Source organism: Bison bison, unplaced genomic scaffold, assembly GCF_000754665.1.
Source record: "Bison bison bison isolate TAMUID 2011002044 unplaced genomic scaffold, Bison_UMD1.0 scf7180017864373, whole genome shotgun sequence".
NCBI lineage: Eukaryota > Metazoa > Chordata > Mammalia > Artiodactyla > Bovidae > Bison > Bison bison.
In genome coordinates, this window is record NW_011494945.1 from 4,416,329 (window position 1) to 4,437,833 (window position 21,505).

Consider the following 21,505-nt stretch of genomic DNA (forward strand, 5'->3'; position numbering starts at 1 on the left):
CCGTTGCCAGGTCGCTAGTGAAGAGGAGGCGGCGGCGGCGGCGGCAAACATGTTTTCAGTGAGGATAGTGACTGCCGACTACTACATGGCCAGCCCGCTGCAGGGGCTGGATATCTGCCAATCCCCCCTCACCCAGGCCCCTGTCAAGAAGGTGCCGGTGGTGCGAATCTTCGGAGCGACCCCGGCAGGTAAGCGGGCGCGGGGAGCGGGCGGGAGCGGCGGGCGCCCGGGCAGCTCTCCCCGCCGCGCGCACGCCGCCGGCGCCGGCCCTCTCGGCTGATCGCTGCTGCGTCTTCCCTCCCCTTCGCCCTCCTTGCCTTTTCCTCCCGAGCACGACAAGAGGCGCAAAAATGTGGGTCTGCGCGAGCGTTCCGCCCCCTCCTCCCTCCATCCAACCCCAGGCGGGGAGGCGGCGGGCGCCGAGTGTTTACACTGCGTGCAGCGGTCGGGAGCCGGGTCCGCACACTCGGGGTCGCGCGGGCAGGCGGAGCGGGCGTCGCTCTCGCCCCGGAGGACGGGGTCAGGTGGCCGCGCCATGTCTTCCGTGAGCGGGCGCGCAGGGCAACTCTCTGAGGTGGTTGACTGGTGGGACCTCGGACACCCTCTGCGTCTCCCAAGTGCCCCTTGATGGAAACGGCTTGAGGAGTAGGGAAGTGTCAGCTCTGTTGTCAGTCGCTCCTCGTCGCCTCTTCTTTGCAGTGCTCTCCTCAGCCCCTTCTGGAGATGCTGTGGGCTGAAGAGTGGCGCCTGGGGCCAGATAATCTTTCTCATTGAAGTGACCATGTGGTTCTGCTGTGAGGGCAGGTCGTAACTCCTTAGAGTTTCAGGTAAAGCCTAGGAGTCTGGGGGCAGGGCTGCGCCCCCAGGTGCGTTGCTTTCAGGGAAGTGTGTATCCGCGGAAGTAGGAAATGCATGTTTATGTCGCCCAGTGTAAAACATCCCGCTGAATAGCGTCAATTTCATAAGAACCACAGCTAAGCCCAGCAACGCAAGCATTAAAGAAATGTCCCTATGCTGGGTTGTAGGATTGCATTTTAAATACACGTACGTTTAAGACAATACGCTTTTTAATAGATTGTTTTGTTTTCAAAAACTATTTCAAACAAGTGGGGTGGGGAGACAGAAGCTACGTTCTCAGAAGCTCTTGGGAATTTATGATAGTGTAAGTAGGATAGTGGCCAGATTTGCAAGGTTTTAAATTGTTTTGCTTTTCTACACGCTTTGAACTGCCTATGTGAAATAATGGAGCTGCCTCCTAGAAAGAGATGCTCTCTAGCTATGTACTGCCCTATGGGATTTTAGATAGCATTTCCCACTTGATGCTCCTTGCCCTAATCACCATTCATCTTATTACTACAGTCAGTTTTCCTGTGGGCTATCAAGATAATAGCACTTTCCAAACTCAAGCACTCATTCTAAGCAGTTATCTTTTAATGTGAATTCTCGTCGTTAAAAATTTCAGTGTTGTTAGTGAGATTTGATAGAATGATATTTGATGTTTCTTTTTAAAATAGTGACAAAGCTTTTGATGATATGGAGTTTTTAAGTTGGGGCATTTGAATGCTGTTAACCATTTGTTGAAAGTGTAACACCTGAAACTTAGAGGCTGGAGAATAGAGGCAATAAAATGTTTTAAAGGATAGATTTTCTGCCCTTTTAAGTATAGTGGTGCTGTATTTATTTCTAATTGGAATTTCAGTGTAATATACTGTTGTTGTTTTTTTCACTTCAGGTACAGAGGAAAAATAAGATAGTGATGTTGATATAACTCTGTTCAGCCACATTTTGAAATTATCAGGGGACGTGATAATACTGTGGCATATACTGGGTATTACAATTTATATGGTTTGGGTTACTTTTCTACATGTAATTTTTTTTTCTACACTAGTGATTAAATATGTATCTTTGAGTGATTTGCAAGCTTTGTTTTATAGGCAAGTTTTGTTTGTGGAAAAAAAATTTCACTGTGAGCTAGTACTAATTTTATTATATGAAAAAAATTCTTAAATAAAGAATATGGTATACTTTTGTTTCTCAGTATTAAAAAAAAGACGAAAGAAATACTTATTTCTTTCCTCTTGGCCATCTTACAATAGATTACCAGCATCACTCCCCCTTTAAAAAAAAAACTGGATTTTAAAAAATACACCTTGAAATGTATAATGTAAATCAGAGTTTTTTGGTATACACATTGAACGATACAAAACTTGATACAGAGAATTTCAAACTGTAAGTTGTAGGATTATTGAATTGAGTTTACTATAAAATTTTTGTGTTTCCTCAAAAGGTGAAAAATTTTGATGTCACTGGCATACATTAAGAGTTTACAGCTTTCAGAAATCAAGTCATTATTTCTAGCACATAAAATTAATGTTAATAAGCATAAACAAAAACTATCCTATTATCTGCTTCTGAATTGTCTCCCCAAAGAAAGCCAGTCCAGCCACCTAGTAAAATACATTTTGAAAATAATATAAAAAAGAAGTCAATTTGGTTCTCTAGTTTGAATGCTAGAATTTTTAATGAAAACAGATTTATTGTTTGAAATCACAAACTGTTTATATATCTACTAATTAGTAAAATTAATGAAAAATTGTAACACGGTAAATCTATGTTACAGACTCATAAAATTAAATTTTTTCTATATAGTAGTTAATTTTGGGAATCCTCAATTCCTTACGTTGGTTTGGAGAAAATGTTTTTAAACTGAGTTTGCGTTTCAAGTGAAATTGTGAAAAATAGCAGCAGAAGAAATCTTCCAAATAAAGTGACCATTTCAGATGTACATTATAAAATTTTGAACCAATTCATTTATTAGAGTTTTACTAGTTCAGTTTTCTATTATTGCATGAAAAGTATTTTTCTGCTTTAGAAAACAGTCCAGTTGACTTCCTATTGTCCTATGTTTTGAGGGCATATTTGAGTAATTTAAGAAATAAATTTAGTGTATTAGGTTTGAAAGCTCTCATATCTTAAGTTGGTGAAATTTGAAAAGGTATTTTAAAAACTGGTACATTCAGATTTGAATGGTAAATCCTGACTGATTTAATCCCATGCTGGTTGAGGATATTGGTTCCTGAGAGAATCACTTAAATTTTCTATATGTAAGTGATGGAATTATTTTTAAAAACCCAAAAACATCTTTTGCTTTTCTTTCACTCATTTAAAAATGACTTGAATATTGTTTTGACATACAATGTATTGAGCAATTTAACAACTTTTTGGTAACTTGTTTTAGTGGAGGGAACCCAAGTTATACCTAACTACAGTACAAGACAGCGTTTTTTATTTTTTCACTTAGATTTGAATATGGGTGTGAGTGTTCTGGGATTTCACTTCAAAATCCTAGGGCTTTGCTGTGAGGAACTGACTCAGGTGAATCTGGGAAGCTGCCCAGTTACCACATCCCAACTCTTGCTTATTAGTTGCCTGATGTAACTCACTTCGTGTTGAGCTTAGACAGCTTTCTCAGTTTTCTCAGCATCAATTTAAAACAGAATTATCGTTTCAAAAGCTTCCCTGCTGAGATGCAGAGGAGGAGTAAATAGAAGAGTGTGAGCGAGATGTTCACAAAGCAAGTAATTAAACAAAGTAGGCCAAACAGACTATAGAGGGAGCTGCTTGACTTTAAGAGTACTGTAAGGAACTCTGCCATCATCCCCCTACCCCCTGCCCAGTCTTCCTCTAGCTAATGAATTATCAACAACTTAGATGACAAATAATTTCTCTAATAAAAGTCTTGTTTGTTCATAGCCTTTTTTTTTTTTTTTGCTAAATCGTTTAACAATATTTTAACATAACACAATGCCTATTGAATATAAATATTAGAAAGATTTTTCAGGAGCACTACTGAGATGTAGTGTTTTACCACAAACAAAATTAGTCACTTTAGTATGTATCTGAAGCCCGAGTTCCAAATTTTATTAGGTTTCTGTGTTACGCTTGACTTAAATAACCCGTAAGTTAATCAGAAGCTTATTAAACAGGAGTCCTCTAAAATCTGTGGACACAGTGGAATCTTATAATATGTGATTCAGTTTATTCAGTGAACACTTAATGAGAACTTAGTACATATATTGAGCTGTTTTTTAAACGAACAACTTATGAACAACTTTTACCCTCCACAAGCTCACAATGTAGGAGAGATGATAGACATGTAAACATAATTCAAACATAGTTCAATTGGAATATAAAAGAAATGTGTATAAGACAAAGTGAGGACTCAAAGAGGATGTGTTCAGTGACCACCTGGCAGGCCAAAAGGGGAGTCAGGGAAGGCTTCATGAAGGAAGTATGGATTAAGTCATTTTAAAGGAATTTCAAAAGAATTTTAAAATTCTAATAGAGGAACAGATACAAGGTAATTCACAAATGAAAAGAAAACTGGTCTTGGCCCAGTAGCTTGGCAATGCATAGCAGAATCCTTGAAATGCTTTTTGACCCAATAATTTCAGTTTTAGGGATTTTGGTCTACGAATGTAAATCTTTTGACAAAATCTGGTTATCTTTTGAATCCGTCTATTTCTTTCATTATCCATCACCACCCTAGTCTAAACTACTAGCATTACAACAATAGCCTCCTAATCTTGGCCTACCCCAATCTATTCTGTTCCCCTCTAATCTGTTTTCTACACTGTAATCAGAGAGATCTTTTCAAAATGCAAACCTTATTATATCCCCCTACTACTTGGTAAGCTTCAGTAGTTTTCCATTGCATTTAGGATAAGGACAAAGCTACATGTCTTATGTGGTGGCGTCTACATGTCTTACAAGGTCTTGCACAGTTTGGCCCCTGCCTCTCTATCCAGTCATGGCTTGAGCCATGTCCTTCTTGCCTTGCTCTTTATGTTCCAGCCATATTGACCTTATTTCAGTCCCTTATTCTTGCCATGCTCCTCCCACAATGAGGCCTTTGAACCTGCTGTTCCCTCTGCCTAGAATGTTTTTCCTTTTCCTTCACCTAAACTCCAATTTATCTTTCCTCAGGGAAGCCTTCCCTACCATAGACTCTCAAAGCTTCATAACTTTCCTTCATAACACTTGCTGTAGTTGTCATTTTTATATACATAGGAGATTAATGTTTGTTTTTCCCAGTTACCTCCATAAATGCTGGTAATGTGTTCATTTTTGCTCACCATTATACAGCCAATGGTTGGTTGCTTACCACAGTGCTTGAAATTCAAGCATTTGTTGCAAGAATTAATCAATAATAGATGATAGGCATAACAGGGAACAACCCCAAATGTTCAGCAACCGAGAAGTGGTTACATAAATTGGGCATATTTAGTAGAATTTGTCATTAAAATCATGTTTTCATGATTATTATATAAGTATAATATAAAATAATACAGGAAAGTGCTATCAATATATTATGTGAGAAAAATCAGTTTATGAAATAATAATTTATTAAAAATGCACCGAAATATAAAGGTTGCTTATCTCTAGGAGGTGTAGTTTGTATTTTTCAGCAGAGAATATATTTATTTTATAGTTTAGAAAGAATATATATATAAAATTAAGGAAAAACTATCAGAAACATGAGAAAAAGCCTTGAGTTTGATATTGGGCTCCCAAATAAGTATCAACTAAAATATGTGATTGCATGATGAAAGTGTTTAATTTGATTATATAAATTCAGTTTAGGAACTGCAGAATTATTCTTATATTAAAGAAAGCCAATAATTTCTGGTTTTATTATACATATTTATATGTAAACTGATTTAAATTTTAAATTTTTTTGCAGTGTAGCATGTCCTTGACACAGCAAAATGAAATAGAGCAGAGGTCAGAAATTGACTTGTGTGTAAGAACTTAAGTGTATGATAATGGATGCTACCTTTCCTATTAGTAGGGAAGAAGATTCTTTAATACTGAGTGTTGGAATAGCTACTTAGTTATCTGGAAAAGTAAAAACTTGGCTTCCAGATGAGTCAGAAGATTTAAATGTAGAAACAAACAAAAAACGTAAGATAATTATTTTAATCTAGGAATGGTGAAGGAGAAGGCAATGGCACCCCACTCCAGTACTCTTGCTTGGAAAATCCCATGGACGGAGGAGCCTGGTAGGCTGCAGTCCATGGGGTCTCGAAGAGTCGGACACGATTGAGCGACTCGACTGAGCGACTTCACTTTCACTTTTCACTGTCATGCTTTGGAGAAGGAAATGGCAACCCACTCCAGTGTTCTTGCCTGGAGAATCCTAGGGACAGGGGAGCCTGGTGGGCTGCCGTCTGTGGGGTCGCACAGAGTCGGACAAGATTAAAGTTGACTTAACAGTAGCAGGAATGGTGAAGGCCTTTCAAAGTATGGTACAGAACTGAAGCCAGATTGCTGAGTTTTACAATGTAAAGTAAAATTCTATATAGAGACAAAAATTATAAACTTAAAATAGAAATAGACTGGTAAAGCTTACTTGTACACTTTTCACAAAAGACTAATTTCTTCTTAATATACAAAGAGCTCCTAGAAAATAATCCAATAGAAAAAGTGAACAAAGAGAATTCTTAGGAAAAGATGTGTGATTTTATTATAATGAAGATGTAAATTAAAACTACAACATACCTTTTATCCCTAATTAGAAAAGATTGATTATACAGTATAACTTGAGGAGGATGAGAGGAAGGGGAAATGGGCATTCTCACATATTGCTGGTGGGAATATAAAATGTTCATTTTCTATGGAAAACAATTTGGAAGTCGTTTTCAGAATTTAAGATGCATATGTATTTTGGTAGATCGTCTTCCTTTTTTGGAGGGAGGGGGGTTCTGCACTGTGCAGCTTGTGGGAACTTACCCTACCATGAATTGAACCCAGGCCCCTGGAAGTACAGAGGTCTAACCACTGGACTGCCAGGGAGTTTCTCCCCTTGTTTTTTTATTCTTTCTTTTCTTTTTCATGTACATTTTGATCTAGCAACTTCATTCAAGGATTTTATTCTTTAAAAGATTTTATGTATGTGTCAAATGAGCATGTAGGAATATTTGTGGCAGCATTGGTTGTCATTGCAAAAGGTTGGAAATAACCTAAGCGTGAATCAGTAGTTAAGTAAATTATGGTGTATCTCTTCAGTGGAATACTAGGCAAGTCCTTAAATTGATGAGGCAGTACTATATGTACTGCTCTGGTGCCATGTCTAAGATATATTAAAAGGAAAAAAAGCAAGATGCAAGGCTCCATATGTGGTATGCTACCATTTGTGTGGCTTAAAAAATATATATATATATACACACACATATATATATAATATAAATTAAATATATATAAATATAAATATATATTTATAAATAAATATATATTGTATATATATGTACACATATATCTGAAAGGATACATGAGAATTTTGCAACAGTGGTTGCCTCCAGTGAGGGTAACTGGTGGCCTACAGGACAAACGTGGGAATCTAATTTTTTTTTAAGTATACTCTTCAGTAACTTTTGGAGGTTTGTTGCCATGTGCATGTAATACTTACTCAAAGTTAATTTTTTTAGATTATGTTGTGCTTGCAACAATTGGTAAGGAAGAACAAAAATATAAGGTCATAGTAGTCGTAAATATTTAGTTGTCAAATGATTACTGCAGTACTGTTTAATTTTAGGTTTTAGTAGAGGTCTTCTAATTCAGAGCTTCCGCTTGATGTTGTGTGGCTCTCTGGAGGTGGTAGACCCTAGTAGAGTGGAGTCTGAAGGCAGGCTGTGGGGCTCCTTAAGCAGATTGCATGAGCACAGCACAAGTGTGTTAGTCGCTCAGTCGTGTCTGACTCTCTGCGACCTCATAGACTGTAGCCCACCAGGCTCCCTTTGGGATTCTGTCCATGGGATTCTCCAGGTGAGAATACTGGAGTGGGGTTGTCATTCCCTTCTCCAGGGAATCTTCCCAACCCAGAAATTGAACCTGGGTCTCCTGCATTGCCGGCAGATTCTTTACCATCTGAGCCACCAAGGAAGCCCCATGATGAGCACAACCAGCAGTTATTGCTCCATTTGGTATTTTAAATACGTTAAAGAAAGTGCTTTACCACTGATACTTGAAATCTGCTTCAGCCAACCAGAGGCTGTAGCTGCCTCTTATGGAGAAGGGATCATGGAACTGTTACTGGAGTTTGTACTCTGGGTGCTCGAAAGAGCATCATCTGATGATGAAAGGATAGGGTGGCAGGATGTTGCTCTGGGGCCTAGGTCTTGTTTGTACCTTTGCCTGTATTGGATCCTCTTAGCCATTTTCTGATGTGCCATTTAGCTTGCTGCAAGGTGACTGCCTAATAGCATATGTATGTTCTGCAAAAATTAAGCATCATTGTTATTTTGAAATGTTCCTAATGTGGAAAAGGTTGGATTTGAAATCCATTCATGTTGCTACAAGCTTTGTTTAATTTTCTTTCATAATTATATAAAGAAAACATAATTTTTTCTCATCAAGCACAATGTTGATGCCTCCAAAGACTTCTTATTGGCTATTGTGCTGAATGAATATGATTTACAATGTGAAAGGGGTTGGAAAACACTGTTCTGGTGAAATTCTTTCATTTTATTTAAAGGAAACTGATGTCTAGATAGATTAACTCAAGGATTTGTCTAGTGTCCTATATCCTATAATTGGTTGGTGTGGGCCTGGGTCTAAAAACTGGGGATTTTGACTCTCAGCTCTTACTACCTCACACTGTCTCCCCACATCTGATAATTGGAAAGGCCTTGGTTACAATTGAAAGACAAACATACAGAAGTTTAGAGGAATTGTTAAAAAAAAAAAAAGCATGTACACAGTTTAGAAATCTCAGAGGGCCTACTGTGTTCAATAGTGTTTAGACTCTTCCATAGAATAGGTTGTAGCTGGATTTGTTTTGTGATGATTGTAGCTCTCTCTTTTTAAAAAATAATGTCTATAACATATATGTCTATAGATTAGTCTATAACAAAAATTTAGGACAGATATAAACAAAAATTGATACTAGAATTGTATGTATATAGATTTCCAAAGGGAAAGGCAATGGATCAGGAGACCTTTCAGAGTTCCTCTGGTACTGTACTTAAACATTTTCTGGTCTTTTGATTTGATTAGAATTTGTTCAATTAAAAATGAGTGGAAAATGAGTTTTTAAGTAGGTTGGGTTTAAGTAGGCTTCAGAGGATGTTGCCATTAGCCTTATATATTTCCGAGAAATACTTGGAAACTTACTAAGATATGGAACATGGGATGGTGTATGTCACTTTGGTACCTGACTGCCTTTTTAACACCACAGTGATACTGAATGAGAGAGGAAATAAATAATGGGAGTTGAGGTACAGTAAACTGTGGGTAAAATTGTGTTAACGTAGAATTTCCAGATAAGGCAGGAGTAGGTGTCTTAGGCAATTTAAAGAAAAATTCTTCACTGTCTGGACATAAAGTAGGTGCATTTTGAAGCTAAAACAAATTATAAGTAAAACCCTCTTAATGACAGTCAGTGTAACCTTTTGATGTGTGGTTGGGTGGGGTATTTTTTGTTTTTATTTTTTGTCATTTTTAAAGTTTTCCAGATGACCTGTGTTTTTTCCAGTTCTTGGTAGATTTTTAAGTATTTCGTTTTTGAGTGAAAAATATTTTGTTGCTTAATTAGTATTGGCAAACTGGACTGTTTTCTGCAGCAGAAATTGAATATATGCCTAACAGTGTAAATTTGGAGAAAAAAGAGCAGTAATTGTCTTTGGAAAATTTAAGGGTTTTTTGGTCCAATTCTGTTTTCTTTTTAGATGATAGCTGTGGGAAGTACCAAGATTTTGAGGTCAGTTTCCTTGGGGACAGTTATTTAATTTTCTTTGGGTTAAGAGAGCATTTACTATATAAATGATTCAAAGAATTTAAAAAAGCGTGTTACCTCAAAAATGCTTGTGTAATATATAACAGTTTAACAACAGTTTTCTATTTTTCTTCTATTTATTATAATTAACAAGGAAGTATAACACGAATTAAAAGAACTATCTTATTTTGCATATATATTTATACTTAAAAGTAAATTTATATATTAAATTAGCTATTGTTTGAGATGGTGAAATGAAAGACTCTGTAAGTAAGAATACATGTTGATATGTGAAAAAAATGTGAAGTTAAAACATGTTGGCATACTCCTAGTTTCTCAGAACAAGAAAATGACTAATCTAAATTTCATTTCAGAATAAAAACCAAGACAAGCCACATAAAAGCAACCTAAAAATTAATCTGTCATCATATTATTTGTTTTAAAACTATGGAATAAAATATCTGAGGAAGATTTCTCTCAAAATTGTTTTTCTCAATTTCAAGTAAGTAATTTATTTTGGTTGATATATTGGGGATGAGGGGAGGTGGGAGTGAACCTTGGCATTGAAGTTTATAAACCTACTCATCCTTAAAGTAACAACTCAAAGATTAACCACTTTAAAGCCTCTGTGACTCCTTTGCCCATTCCCAAAAGATCCTCTTTGGTTTCCCACAGTCCTAGCCTCCTTTCACATTGCTGATAAAGGACTGACTACACTGAGTGTTGTATTTGTCTGTAGGAATAGTCATTTGGCACTACCCTCGTGTTCCTCCTGCCCCACACCCCTATTCCAGGACCCTACTCCTGCTGAGAAACCCTGGACAAGTTATTTTATTTCTGTGAGCCTTAATTTCCTCCTCTGTAAAATGAGTTTTAGTAATTTCTACCTCACTGGATGATTATGATTAAATACTAGTAACCAGCAGCTGTCTGGCATATATAGTAACATAACTATTATTTTCTTTCTAACCCTTCTAAGTACTTCTTTCTTTTCTAACCCTTCTAAGTACTCTTGCCTGGAAAATCCCATGGATGGAGGAGCCTGGTGGGCTGCAGTCCATGGGGTCGCTAAGAGTCGGATACGACTGAGCGTCTTCCCTTTCACTTTTCACTTTCATGCATTGGAGAAGGAAATGGCAACCCACTCCAGTGTTCTTGCCTGGAGAATCCCAGGGGCGAGGGAGCCTGGTGGGCTGCCATCTATGGGGTCACACGAAGTCGGACATGACTAAAGTGACTCAGCAGCAGCCCTTCTAAGTCTGGAATCTGCCACATTACTAGGTGTATACCAGGTGCTCTTTAAATTGAGTTGAGTTGGAATGAAAAATGGAATTTTTGTAGCATTTATTCATTCCTCACAATAGGACAGACTAAACTACCTGTACATTGTGGTATAAGGCTTTTTCCAGTTGGTCATTGACTCACATGTCTAAAGTCTAGGTGATTACCAGTTTAAAACACTTGAAAAATCGTCTTTTTTTTTTTTAAGTACCCTACCCAGGCTTGATTTTTCTTTTTTAAAATTGTTGATGTATACATATATAGACAGAAAACTATCCAGGCCTGATCTTGCCCTGAAAAAGGGCAGTGTTAAGCCGTTGATCAAGGAGTAACTACAGTTTTCCAATATTGCAGTTTAAGTGTATTTCTTATGAAAGAGCCTTATTTTCTAAAGTCTTCTTTTTTTGTTGTTTTAAATGGTAGTAGAATGAGTTGGAGGTGTCTGTGCCAGAGGCCATTGCAAAGGCGACAGTAGGAACTATCCCTCCCTTTTTTTGCCTTTTCTGAATTTGTAACACACATGCAATTTGAAACCTTTGGTTTTTAAACCCATTTAGAATTGTGAAATGTGGACCAAATGAATTTGTTATTGTTTGGAGTTTCCGTTTTCTTCATTTAAAAAAAAAATATATTCCCAGGTTTTGTTTTGCATTTTAATAAGATTGTCTTTTTTTTTTTTTTTAATGAAGTCTTTAGGAAAATTTTTCAAATTAATTTTGATGTATCACACTTTGGTTGATGATGCTTAGTGGTTATAAAATAGAAGCCAAGTTAGTCAAAAGACCTTAAGTTTACATCATTTTACTAACAGAGGTTATAGATCATTTATTGAGCCCTTGTTGAGTGTCTTATTCTAAGTGTTTTAATTTTCACAACTCTGTAAACTAAGTACTTTTATCCCCATTTTACAGTTGAGGAAATGAGGCATGAAGAGGTTAACTAACTTTTGCCTGAAGTTATTCAGCTTATGTTTACTTCATAGCATGTGAGAACTAAAATGAGGGAATATGTACTAGGTCGTTAGCTGCATAAACAGAAGCAGCAGGGAAGCAAAATCTGAGATGTATGTCTCCTAATACTTCCAGAATCTGATAATAGCCATTATTAAGACATTGATCATGAATGTATTCTTATTCACTAATTTTTTTTTTGTATTAAATATACCCTGCAACTTTGTACTGACCCTGTTTTTCCTGAGCAATATTAATGTCTCCTTTCAAATTCATTTTCCCATTTGGACTGAATTATTTTGTTTTATGTATATGTGTTTATAAGGTGATACTAGGGCTTTACTATAACATCAGTCTGATATAAAAATATTTTTATAAGTTAATTAAATAGTATATGAATATGCTCTTGTGAAATTTAAAAAGCAGAAAACAGGTAAAGCAAAAATTTTCCTTGACCACCAATCCTATTCACCTCCCCACTGGTATCGATTTTTATATAAAAAACTCCCCCAAGATTTAGTGTATAAAACAATAGCCATTTGTTAGCCCATCATTCTGGCATGGGCTCAGTTCAGCAATTCTGCTCCTGCTTCTGGCTGGGCTTGCTTATGTGGCTGGGTCAGCTGAGTGGTCATCTGGAAGCTATTTGGCCTAGAATGGTGTCACTCATAGTCTGGATATTCGTGCTAGAGTGATGGAGATCCATGTGTTTCCAGCAGCTAGCCTTCAGATCATGTAGACAGGACCGGAGTTGGTGTCGGAGGAGTTTCCTAACTGTGTGACTCACTAGGGGACCGTTACTGCTAAAGTACGCTATACCTCTGTTGCTTGCTGACTCATTTTTCAGGAAACATTTGTCAGTGTACAGTGCTTTGTTCTTGAAAAAGTATAGTGTTTAAGCAATTAATTTACCAATTCAGATAAATTTAGTTAATTTCTTATTCTCACTTGTTTTACACCATTTTGATCATCCCTCAGCATCATTCTTGGTCCCATTCACCCAGAAAATTTAATTAAACACCCACTAAGTGCACAATAAGCTGTCATGAGGTGACCTCAGATGGAGCAGTACTGTTGTCAATACTGCTACTTTATCATCTAAGTTTCATAAACTTATCTACCTGTCTGTTTCATTTTGTGAACAATATTCTATAAAAGCAGATAACTACAATAGTTTTTTTTTTTTTTAATGACCAACAGCTCACACCAGGCTGAATATATCTTGTGTACTACATTTTTAAAAATGTCTTAGACAGATAGTCCCAGTAAGAAAAACTATAATACAAAGGTGGTTTCTGTGTTAGAGTTTCCCACCAGCAATAATGAGACTTTTTCCATATTTTCACCAAGGTTATGGTCTCAGATATTTTGGTCTTTATCAGTCTAATAGATAAAACATATGGACCTCAGTGTAGTTTTAATTTACAGTCTTTTATTACAAATGAGATTGAGTGTCCTTCCTTATATTTGAGAACCATTTGTATTTCCTTCTCAGGGTACTACTCGTTTATCTTTTACCCACTTTTCTATTGTGAGTCTTGGTCTTTTGATTGTTCATTCCAAGGAGCTCTTCATATGTTAGGAAAATTGGTCCCTATCTGTGAATTGAGTTACAAATATTTTTCCTAGTTTGTTCTTATGGTAAATACGTTTCATTTATTTTTTCATTTTATAAAAACTTTTGTATCTTAAATGAGGCGTTTAGAACACATTTAGTTGAATCTTGGTTTAAGTTTTAGGTATGGGAATGGAAGAAAACTTAGCTTTCAAAACTCTGACTTAAAATGAACAGTTTCAGAAGGATCCTATCTTCAGTACACTTCTTTCTCTTATAACTTTGGTTCTATCATGAGAACCGGTCCTTTTGACAGACCAGTCTAAGAAGTAGGATCATCCTTTGGAGGGTAATTTTTAGATGATTGAGTGTATAGCATAGGTGGAAAATACTTTTGTGTTATTACTTAGAATAAATTGTTAATAATGTTGCTTTGAGTCTTGTCTAGTACAGTGTGTATGTTTTTGTGTGTGTAATGTGTGCAGTATATACACACATATATATTGTGGTAGTGTTTCAGGTAATGCTCTCATATAACCCTTTATCTCTTTAGCCAGCTTTTACCTAATCAACCGTATGGCTATATGAGGGTGGCTACGTTAGGCCAGCACTTTTCCAGTGGGCCACAAAGAAGAAAGACAGACTGTGACCTTTTTTGAGAAAGCAAAATAATGCTGCTACCCATATCCTAATAATATCCTGGATTTTTAATAAGGTTATAAGGAGCTAGGAAGAGAATAGCAGAGCAGCATCTGACATTATGGAATACTTTGACTTTTTCCCTGGAGTTCTATATAGAAGTGAATTAGAAAACTGCAAGGCTGAAGAGATTAGCATGTTTTAAGTCATTTAATGTAGTTTTTAAAAGTTTTTAAAATTGGCAAACTTTCTTCATAATAGTTTTACCCAGGAGCATCAAAAAAGCAAAAGCAAACAGGAATCCTTAAGTAATTTATAGTGGGAAATGATAGAAAACCAGTTTTTGCCATGCTTTAGATACTTCGTAATTTTTCAAAGTTGTTGAGGTATTCTTTAGGGTCTATAATATTTTCAATATCTTTATAAGTGTTTTGTTGCAAAGTTTTCTATTTATTTGATACCAAATTGTTGCCCTACTATTATTTCCTTGATTAATTCTTTTTTTTTAAATTCTAGTATTTCTGAGGTTAATGCACCTCACACTGTGTGCATTTAACACAGCTATTTTTCTTCTCCTGAAAAGCTGGTTCTAAACTGATGGTACATCTTATAACAGATGACTTCCTGAAGAAAATGTGACATTTCATAATTGGTTTTCATTCTCTACTTAATTTTAATCTAACAGGTCATGAAACTTTCCCACTTTATTTTGTTCTTTGTTTTTTCCTTGCATCTCTATTTTAACTTTTGTATATTTTGATGTTATTTGGCACATAAAGCTTTATAACTGATATGTCTTATATAACTACTTTTCAAACTAATTGTGGTGAAGAATGTCTTTTTTTCTGATACTTATTTAAAATACATTAAAAGTAAGTACTAGAAAAATGAAATGAGAAAGAAAACCCAACAAGCAAAATACAAGCTCCCTTTTTTTTAATGATTATTAAGCAGGTATAGAATTCCCCTGTCAAACTACTATAAGAGTTTCTAGTTTGATACTTATCTTGTTGCAAACCTATAACAAACAGTTCATTCATAGACTGCATTTGAATAGTGTTATAGATAATTTTTTAAAATCAGTCTAAACTCTTTGGTTTCTGTTTTTTTGCAGCATAGACTCTGTTTTATGTGTTTTATTAAAAAGCATGATGCAGTAAGCATTTTAAAAAGCATATATACAGAATTGTAGCTTTAATTACAAAATTTGGGAACAAATAAAAAATACTTTCTTTTATGTAATACAAGGAGTTTAGCTTATTTTATATTTTTGTACTCTCAGCTTCCCAATTTTTAAGACTATCTTATAAATGTTGACTGTTTTAAACTGTGTATCTTCTCTTTAAAAAATCTTTCAGTTCAGTTCAGTCGCTCAGTCGTGTCTGACTCTCTGCGACCCCATGAATCACAGCACACCAGGCCTCCCTGTCCACCAATTCCCGGAGTTCACTCAGACTCACGTCCATCGAGTCAGTGATGCCATCCAGCCATCTCATCCTCTGTCGTCCCCTTCTCCTCCTGCCCCCAATCCCTCCCAGCATCAGAGTCTTTTCCAATGAGTCAACTCTTTGCTTGAGGTGGAGTATTAAATTTAAACAGAACAATTTAAACTGACCTCCATGTATTAACTTGGTGTGGAGCACCACACGACTGAGCAACCGAACGCAGCACCACTGCTGATCTATTTATCCCATACTACTTATACCCCTTCTTGAGCTCCAGGTTTGATTGATTGATTGATTTTGATTGCCTTAAATACATTTTCAGGTACCATTTTTCATTACAGATTCATTTCTTTGGCAGTTTAATAAGATGTACTTAATGTTTGTATAAGCCCCAAGTTTATCAATCTGTGAACAAGGGGCTGTTTATCTGGTCCTGTTGTTTGCAAGTTGACAGAGTATGGGAAGCCCAATTGATTGTCTTCACTTTTGCCTATAAACTGATAGAATTGCCCTCCCAGTTATTCAGAGCTAGTAGTTGAGCACAACCCACTTAGATGAAAACATTCATTTTGTGTGCTGGACTGAGATTTGTTTTACCCCATTCTGACTGCACAGTCTCTGACATGTGGGAGCAGACTTACTCTGGGATAACTTGCTGTGCTTTCTGTCTGTCTGTCTGTCTGTCTTTACTCTAGAACATTATGTGAAAGTCTCCAGGTTATGAAAGCCCTTACAACTTCTGATGATTTTTATCAGTGATGGAAGCTCATTTAGCATCCAGAACGAAGAGAGCTGTTCTCCAGTTTTGTTGATAGTGAGAGTTGTGTTTTTAGAGTAGATGAAGAAGGAGAGGTATTGAGTGAGAAAATATAACCTTGGTATTGAGTGAGAAAATACAGCCTAACACATCTTAGAAAGTTTTTAGTAGGGGACCAGTTTCTGTTTGAATGTATTTTGTCTCCAAAGGAGAGAATAACGCAGCATATCTTAAATATTTTAGTGGAAAACTGGAAGAGTTATTTTGTATTCAGTTGAATCTAAGGTGTTTATCTCCCCCTCCCCATTTTTATAGCTCATTAGGGGATGTAGCTTACAGTCAGTGGTTAAAGAAAGAGTGTTAGTCGCTCAGTCATGTCCAACTTTTTGGGACCCCATGGACTGTAGCCCACCAGACTCCTCTGTCCATGGAATTCTCCAGGCTAGAATACTGGAGTGGGTTGTCATTTTCTTCTCCAGGGGATCTTCCTGACCGAGGGATCGAACCCAGGTCTCCTGCATTGCAGGCAGATTCTTTACCATCTGAGCTATCAGCTGTGCTGTGCTTAGTTGCTCAGTCCTGTCCTACTCTCTGGATCCCCTGGACTGTAGCCTGCCAGGCTGCTCTGTCCATGGGGATTCTCCAGGCAAGAATACTGGAGTGGTTTGCCTTGCACCCCTCCCGGGGATCTTCCCAACCCAGGTTATTGAACCCAGGTTTCCCATATTCAGATTCTTTCATTTGGTAAAAAATCAGGGAAGCCACCAATCAGTGGTGTGGCATATTTAATTGGAAGAATGTTCTTTCTTAGTCGTATAAAAATTAATGGTGTCTTAAAATCTTTGGCATTTTAAGTGAAATATATTAATAGCTGTTTAGCTTAGTACCATTCTAAATTTAATCTCACTTAGTGTGAGTAAAGAATTAATAGCTTTTCTTTTTTTTGGACTGTTTTGGTTTTGGGTTAACTCTCTAGCTTTATTCACCTGGAAATGATAGAAATAGAATGTCAGTTGTGTAACCGAGCACCATTGCTTTTAGTAAAAATGAATCATGGTTAGTAAAGTACATATATATGGACTGGGAGGACTGTGAATAAACTGTAAATATTAATAGCAGTGGGAGACAACTGCTTTGGGCTTCCCTGGGTATAACTCTTATAGTTGAGCAAGTTTATTCTGTGTCTGGTAATCTTTGTCTATAGATGAAGATGGTGATTACTAATCAGTATTTCCAAGCTAAGTTGAATACTGCACCAGCCTTTGTGATTTCATTCCTTTTACTTAACTTGCCACCTGGAAGGCCAAAGGGAAAACTCGTGAATGGGTGTGAAAACTCCTGCTGAAGAGTAACTACCTGACACTGCCTTGCTGGCATGTTGTTTCATGTTTTATATCGGGCCAGGTATAACCGGTATCTAGAGTGGCCATGTACCTCTCAATGTTGAGGAACATCAGGGGTATTGTCCTTTATTTGGTGATTTTGTTTAACGTTTTTTTGTTTTTAATATTTGCTAAGTGAATCTACATTTATTACTTATTCTTAATATGAATTTTAATTATAAATATATAATAAAAGAATATCTATAATATGTATAAATTAAGGAATATAAAAGAGACACATATAGAGAACAGACTTTTGGACTCTGGGAGAAGGCGAGGGTGGGATGATTTGAGAGAATAGCATTGAAAATGTATATTACCATATGTGAAATAGATGAACAGTCCAAGTTCGAAAACAGGGCACTCAAAGCTGGAGCTCTGGGACAACCTAGAGGGATGGGATGGGATGGGATGGGATGGGAAGGGACATGGGGGGCTATTGGGATGGGGGACACATGTACACCTGTGGCTGATTCATGTCAATGTATTGCAAAAACCACCACAATATTGTAAAGTAATTAGCCTCCAGTTAAAATAAGTAAATTAATTAAAATCTTTTTTCTACTCAGAATAAGAAATAGAACGTTACAAATATCTTTGAAGTCTCTGATTGCCTTCTCCTCTCCTATCTAATCATTTCCTTGTTTTTCTTTATAGTTTTACCTCATTTGTAAACATCTCTAAACAATATATTATTTGGCTTTTGTCTTTTTAGAGTTATTTATGTGTATCTGTTCTTCTGTGACCCCCCGCCAACCCAACATTATGTTATAAGGCGTTATCTGTGTTGTATTATACAGCCCTAATTCATTCATTTTTACTGCTGTATAGTATTGTGTTATAGGAATATATCAGTTTTATTTCTTCATTCTCTTATCTTTGGACATCTGAGTTGTTTCCTGTTTTTTTTGAATCCTCAGTTATTCAGATCCTCAGTTATTAGCAATGCCATTATGAAAACTGTTGTACATGCCTTGTAGTGCATATGTATAAGAATTTATACTAAGGGTTGAATTGCTGTGGTAGAATGTGCACATTCTCTGTTTTATTAGGTAATGCCCAATTGTTTTCCAGAGTGGTTCTATCAAACTGTTTGCCCACCAGCAGTTTATTAGAGTTTCTGATGTCCCTCATCTTCACCAGTGTTCACATTTGTCAAACTTCTCAAGTTTTAAATAAATTCTTACAGGTGTAAATGATCTCTTTCGTTGTGAGTTTGTATATATTCTCTCAATAGTAAGGTTGAATTTTTCCATATGTTTATCATCTGCTTGATCTTTCAGATATTGAGAGGAGTGTTACAGTCTCCAACTTGTGGGTTTGCCTGTTCCTCTTTCAGTTCTATCAGTTTTTGCTTCATGTGTTTTGAAGTTTTTATTATGTCCTTGTATATTTAGAATTATTATGTTTTCTTGGTGAAAGGACTTATTAATCCCTGGTAATGTTTCTTATTCTGTAAGTCTTCCTTGTCTGTTTATTAATATAGCCACTCCTGCTTTCTTTTGATTATTTTCTGAAATGGTATATATCATGTTAAGAATTGTGAAGTGCCTGAGATTTTGTCTTCTTGAAAGGTGGTAACTTAATTTGCCATAAGTTTCATAAATGCTGGCTATCAACGGTAGATTTCTGACATTCCACTTTATTGACTACTGCTAAGTCACTTCAGTCGTGTCCGACTCTGTGCGACCCCATAAATGGCAGCCCACTAGGCTCCCCCGTCCCTGGGATTCTCCAGGCAAGAACACTGGAGTGGGTTGCCATTTCCTTCTCCAGTGCATGAAAGTGAAAAGTGAAAGGGAAGTCGCTCAGTGGTATTCGACCCTCAGCAACTCCATGGACTGCAGTCCTCCGTCCATGGGATTTTCCAGGCAAGAGTACTGGAGTGGGGTGCCATTGCCTTCTCCGTATTGACTACTATTAAGGAGCAACTACAGGTGGAAGGTAGTTGCAGGTCAGTTACAACCTGTAGTAGATTCATAGACAGATACCATAACAGAGACCCATGGAGAATTGTCTCCTAACGTAGCTTTTCCCATCCTTTTACTTTCAACCTACTTAGGCTTTTATTTTTAAAATGGGTTTCTTACAGACGGTATATGTGTGCGTGCTAAGTTGCTTTGGTTGTTTCTGATTCTTTGTAACCCTATGGAGTGTAGCCCACCAGGCCCCTCTGTCTATAGGATTCTCTAGACAAGAATACTGGAGTGAGTTGCTATGCCCTCCAGAGGATCTTTCCAACCCAGGGACTGAACTCATGTCTCTTATGTCTCCCACATTGGCAAGCAGGTTCTTTACCTCTGGAGCTACCTGAGAAATTAGACAGTATGCAGTTGGACTTAATTGTTTATCTAACAGTCTCTTTTAATTGATGTATTTAGGTTTATCATATTTAATGTAATTAATAATATGATCGAACTAAAATCTACCACTCTGCCAGCTGTTTTCTGTTATTCTGTTTGTTTTTTGTGTTTTTTCTCTTGTATTACCTGGATATTTTTTATTATTCCCATCTATTATAAATAGCTGCGTTCATCATGGTATGTTTGGGCTGGTCAATGCTTTTTGACTTTTCTATCAGTTTAGTATTAAAAGCAGGCTGGGCTACTGTTTCAGCTGTCATGCTTCTTGATAGTGTCTTACTTCTTTTTGTGTTCTAAGAAACACTGATTTTAATACCAGATGACATGTTATTTAATTTTGATATTTATCTGCTATTATCTGCTTATTTATTTGTACCTCTTTTTGAAATTAATTTAGTGGTAGTCTTAGGGTTTGTAATATACATTTGTAACCAAGCAAGTCTTCCATTATATAATAGTATATAATTATATTTATATATTTATATATATACACACACACACACACACACACACACACACACATTATAAGAGGAGAAGGCAATGGCAACCCACTCCAGTACTCTTACCTGGAAAATCCCATGAATGGAGGAGCCTGGTAGGCTGTAGTCCATGGGGTTGCGAAGAGTCAGACACGACTGAGCGACTTCCTTTTTACTTTTCACTATCATGCATCGGGGAAGGAAATGGCAACCCACTCCAGTGTTCTTGTCTGGAGAATCCCAGGGATGAGGAGCCTGGTGGGCTGCCATCTATGGGGTCGCACAGGGTCGGACACGACTGAAGTGACTTAGCAGCAGCAGCAGCAACATACTATGAGAATTTTAAAACTATTTACTCCAATCCTTCCTGCTTGTCCTTTGTGGATTTGTTGTCATGCAGACATATGACACTTTTATACATGTTAGAGTTATGACCAACCTAAACAGCATATTAAAAAGCAGACATTACTTTGCTAACAAAAGTCTGTCTAGTCAAGGCTATGGTTTTTCCAGTAGTCATGTATGGATGTGAGAGTTGGACTGTGAAGAAAGCTGAGCGCCAAAGAATTGATGCTTTTGAACTGTGGTGTTGTAGAAGACTCTTGAGAGTCCCTTAGACTGCAGGAGATCCAACCAGTCCATCCTAAAGGAGATCAGTCCTGAGTGTTCATTGGAAGGATTGATGTTGGAGCTAAAACTCCAATACTTTGGCTACCTGATGCGAAGAACTGTCTCATTGGAAAAGACCCTGATGCTGGGCAAGATTGAAGGCAGGAGGAGAAGGGAATAACAGAGGATGAGATGATTGGATGGCATCACCAACTCAACGGACATGAGTTTGACCAAACTCCAGGAGATAGTGAAGGATGGGGAAGCCTGGTG

At 37.0% G+C, this 21,505-nt stretch overlaps 1 protein-coding gene across 4 annotated transcripts in view; it reads left to right on the forward strand.

Annotated features, from left to right (window-relative positions):
* The first annotated feature begins 6 nt into the window (after positions 1-6).
* REV3L (REV3-like, polymerase (DNA directed), zeta, catalytic subunit) overlaps positions 7-21,505 on the forward strand; it is a 178,271-nt gene continuing 156,772 nt past the window's right edge. For 2 of the 4 annotated variants that reach the window (XM_010856599.1, XM_010856598.1), the window contains exons 1-2: positions 102-188; positions 10,147-10,274. Coding sequence is in view for 1 of the 4 variants with exons in the window: in XM_010856597.1 (XP_010854899.1) it covers positions 50-188 (139 nt within the window). In the remaining 3 variants the exon portion in view is untranslated. Of the gene's footprint in view, positions 189-7,878; positions 9,758-10,146; positions 10,275-21,505 lie in introns of those variants that run through there. The other 2 variants (XM_010856600.1, XM_010856597.1) reach the window with 2 other exon arrangements.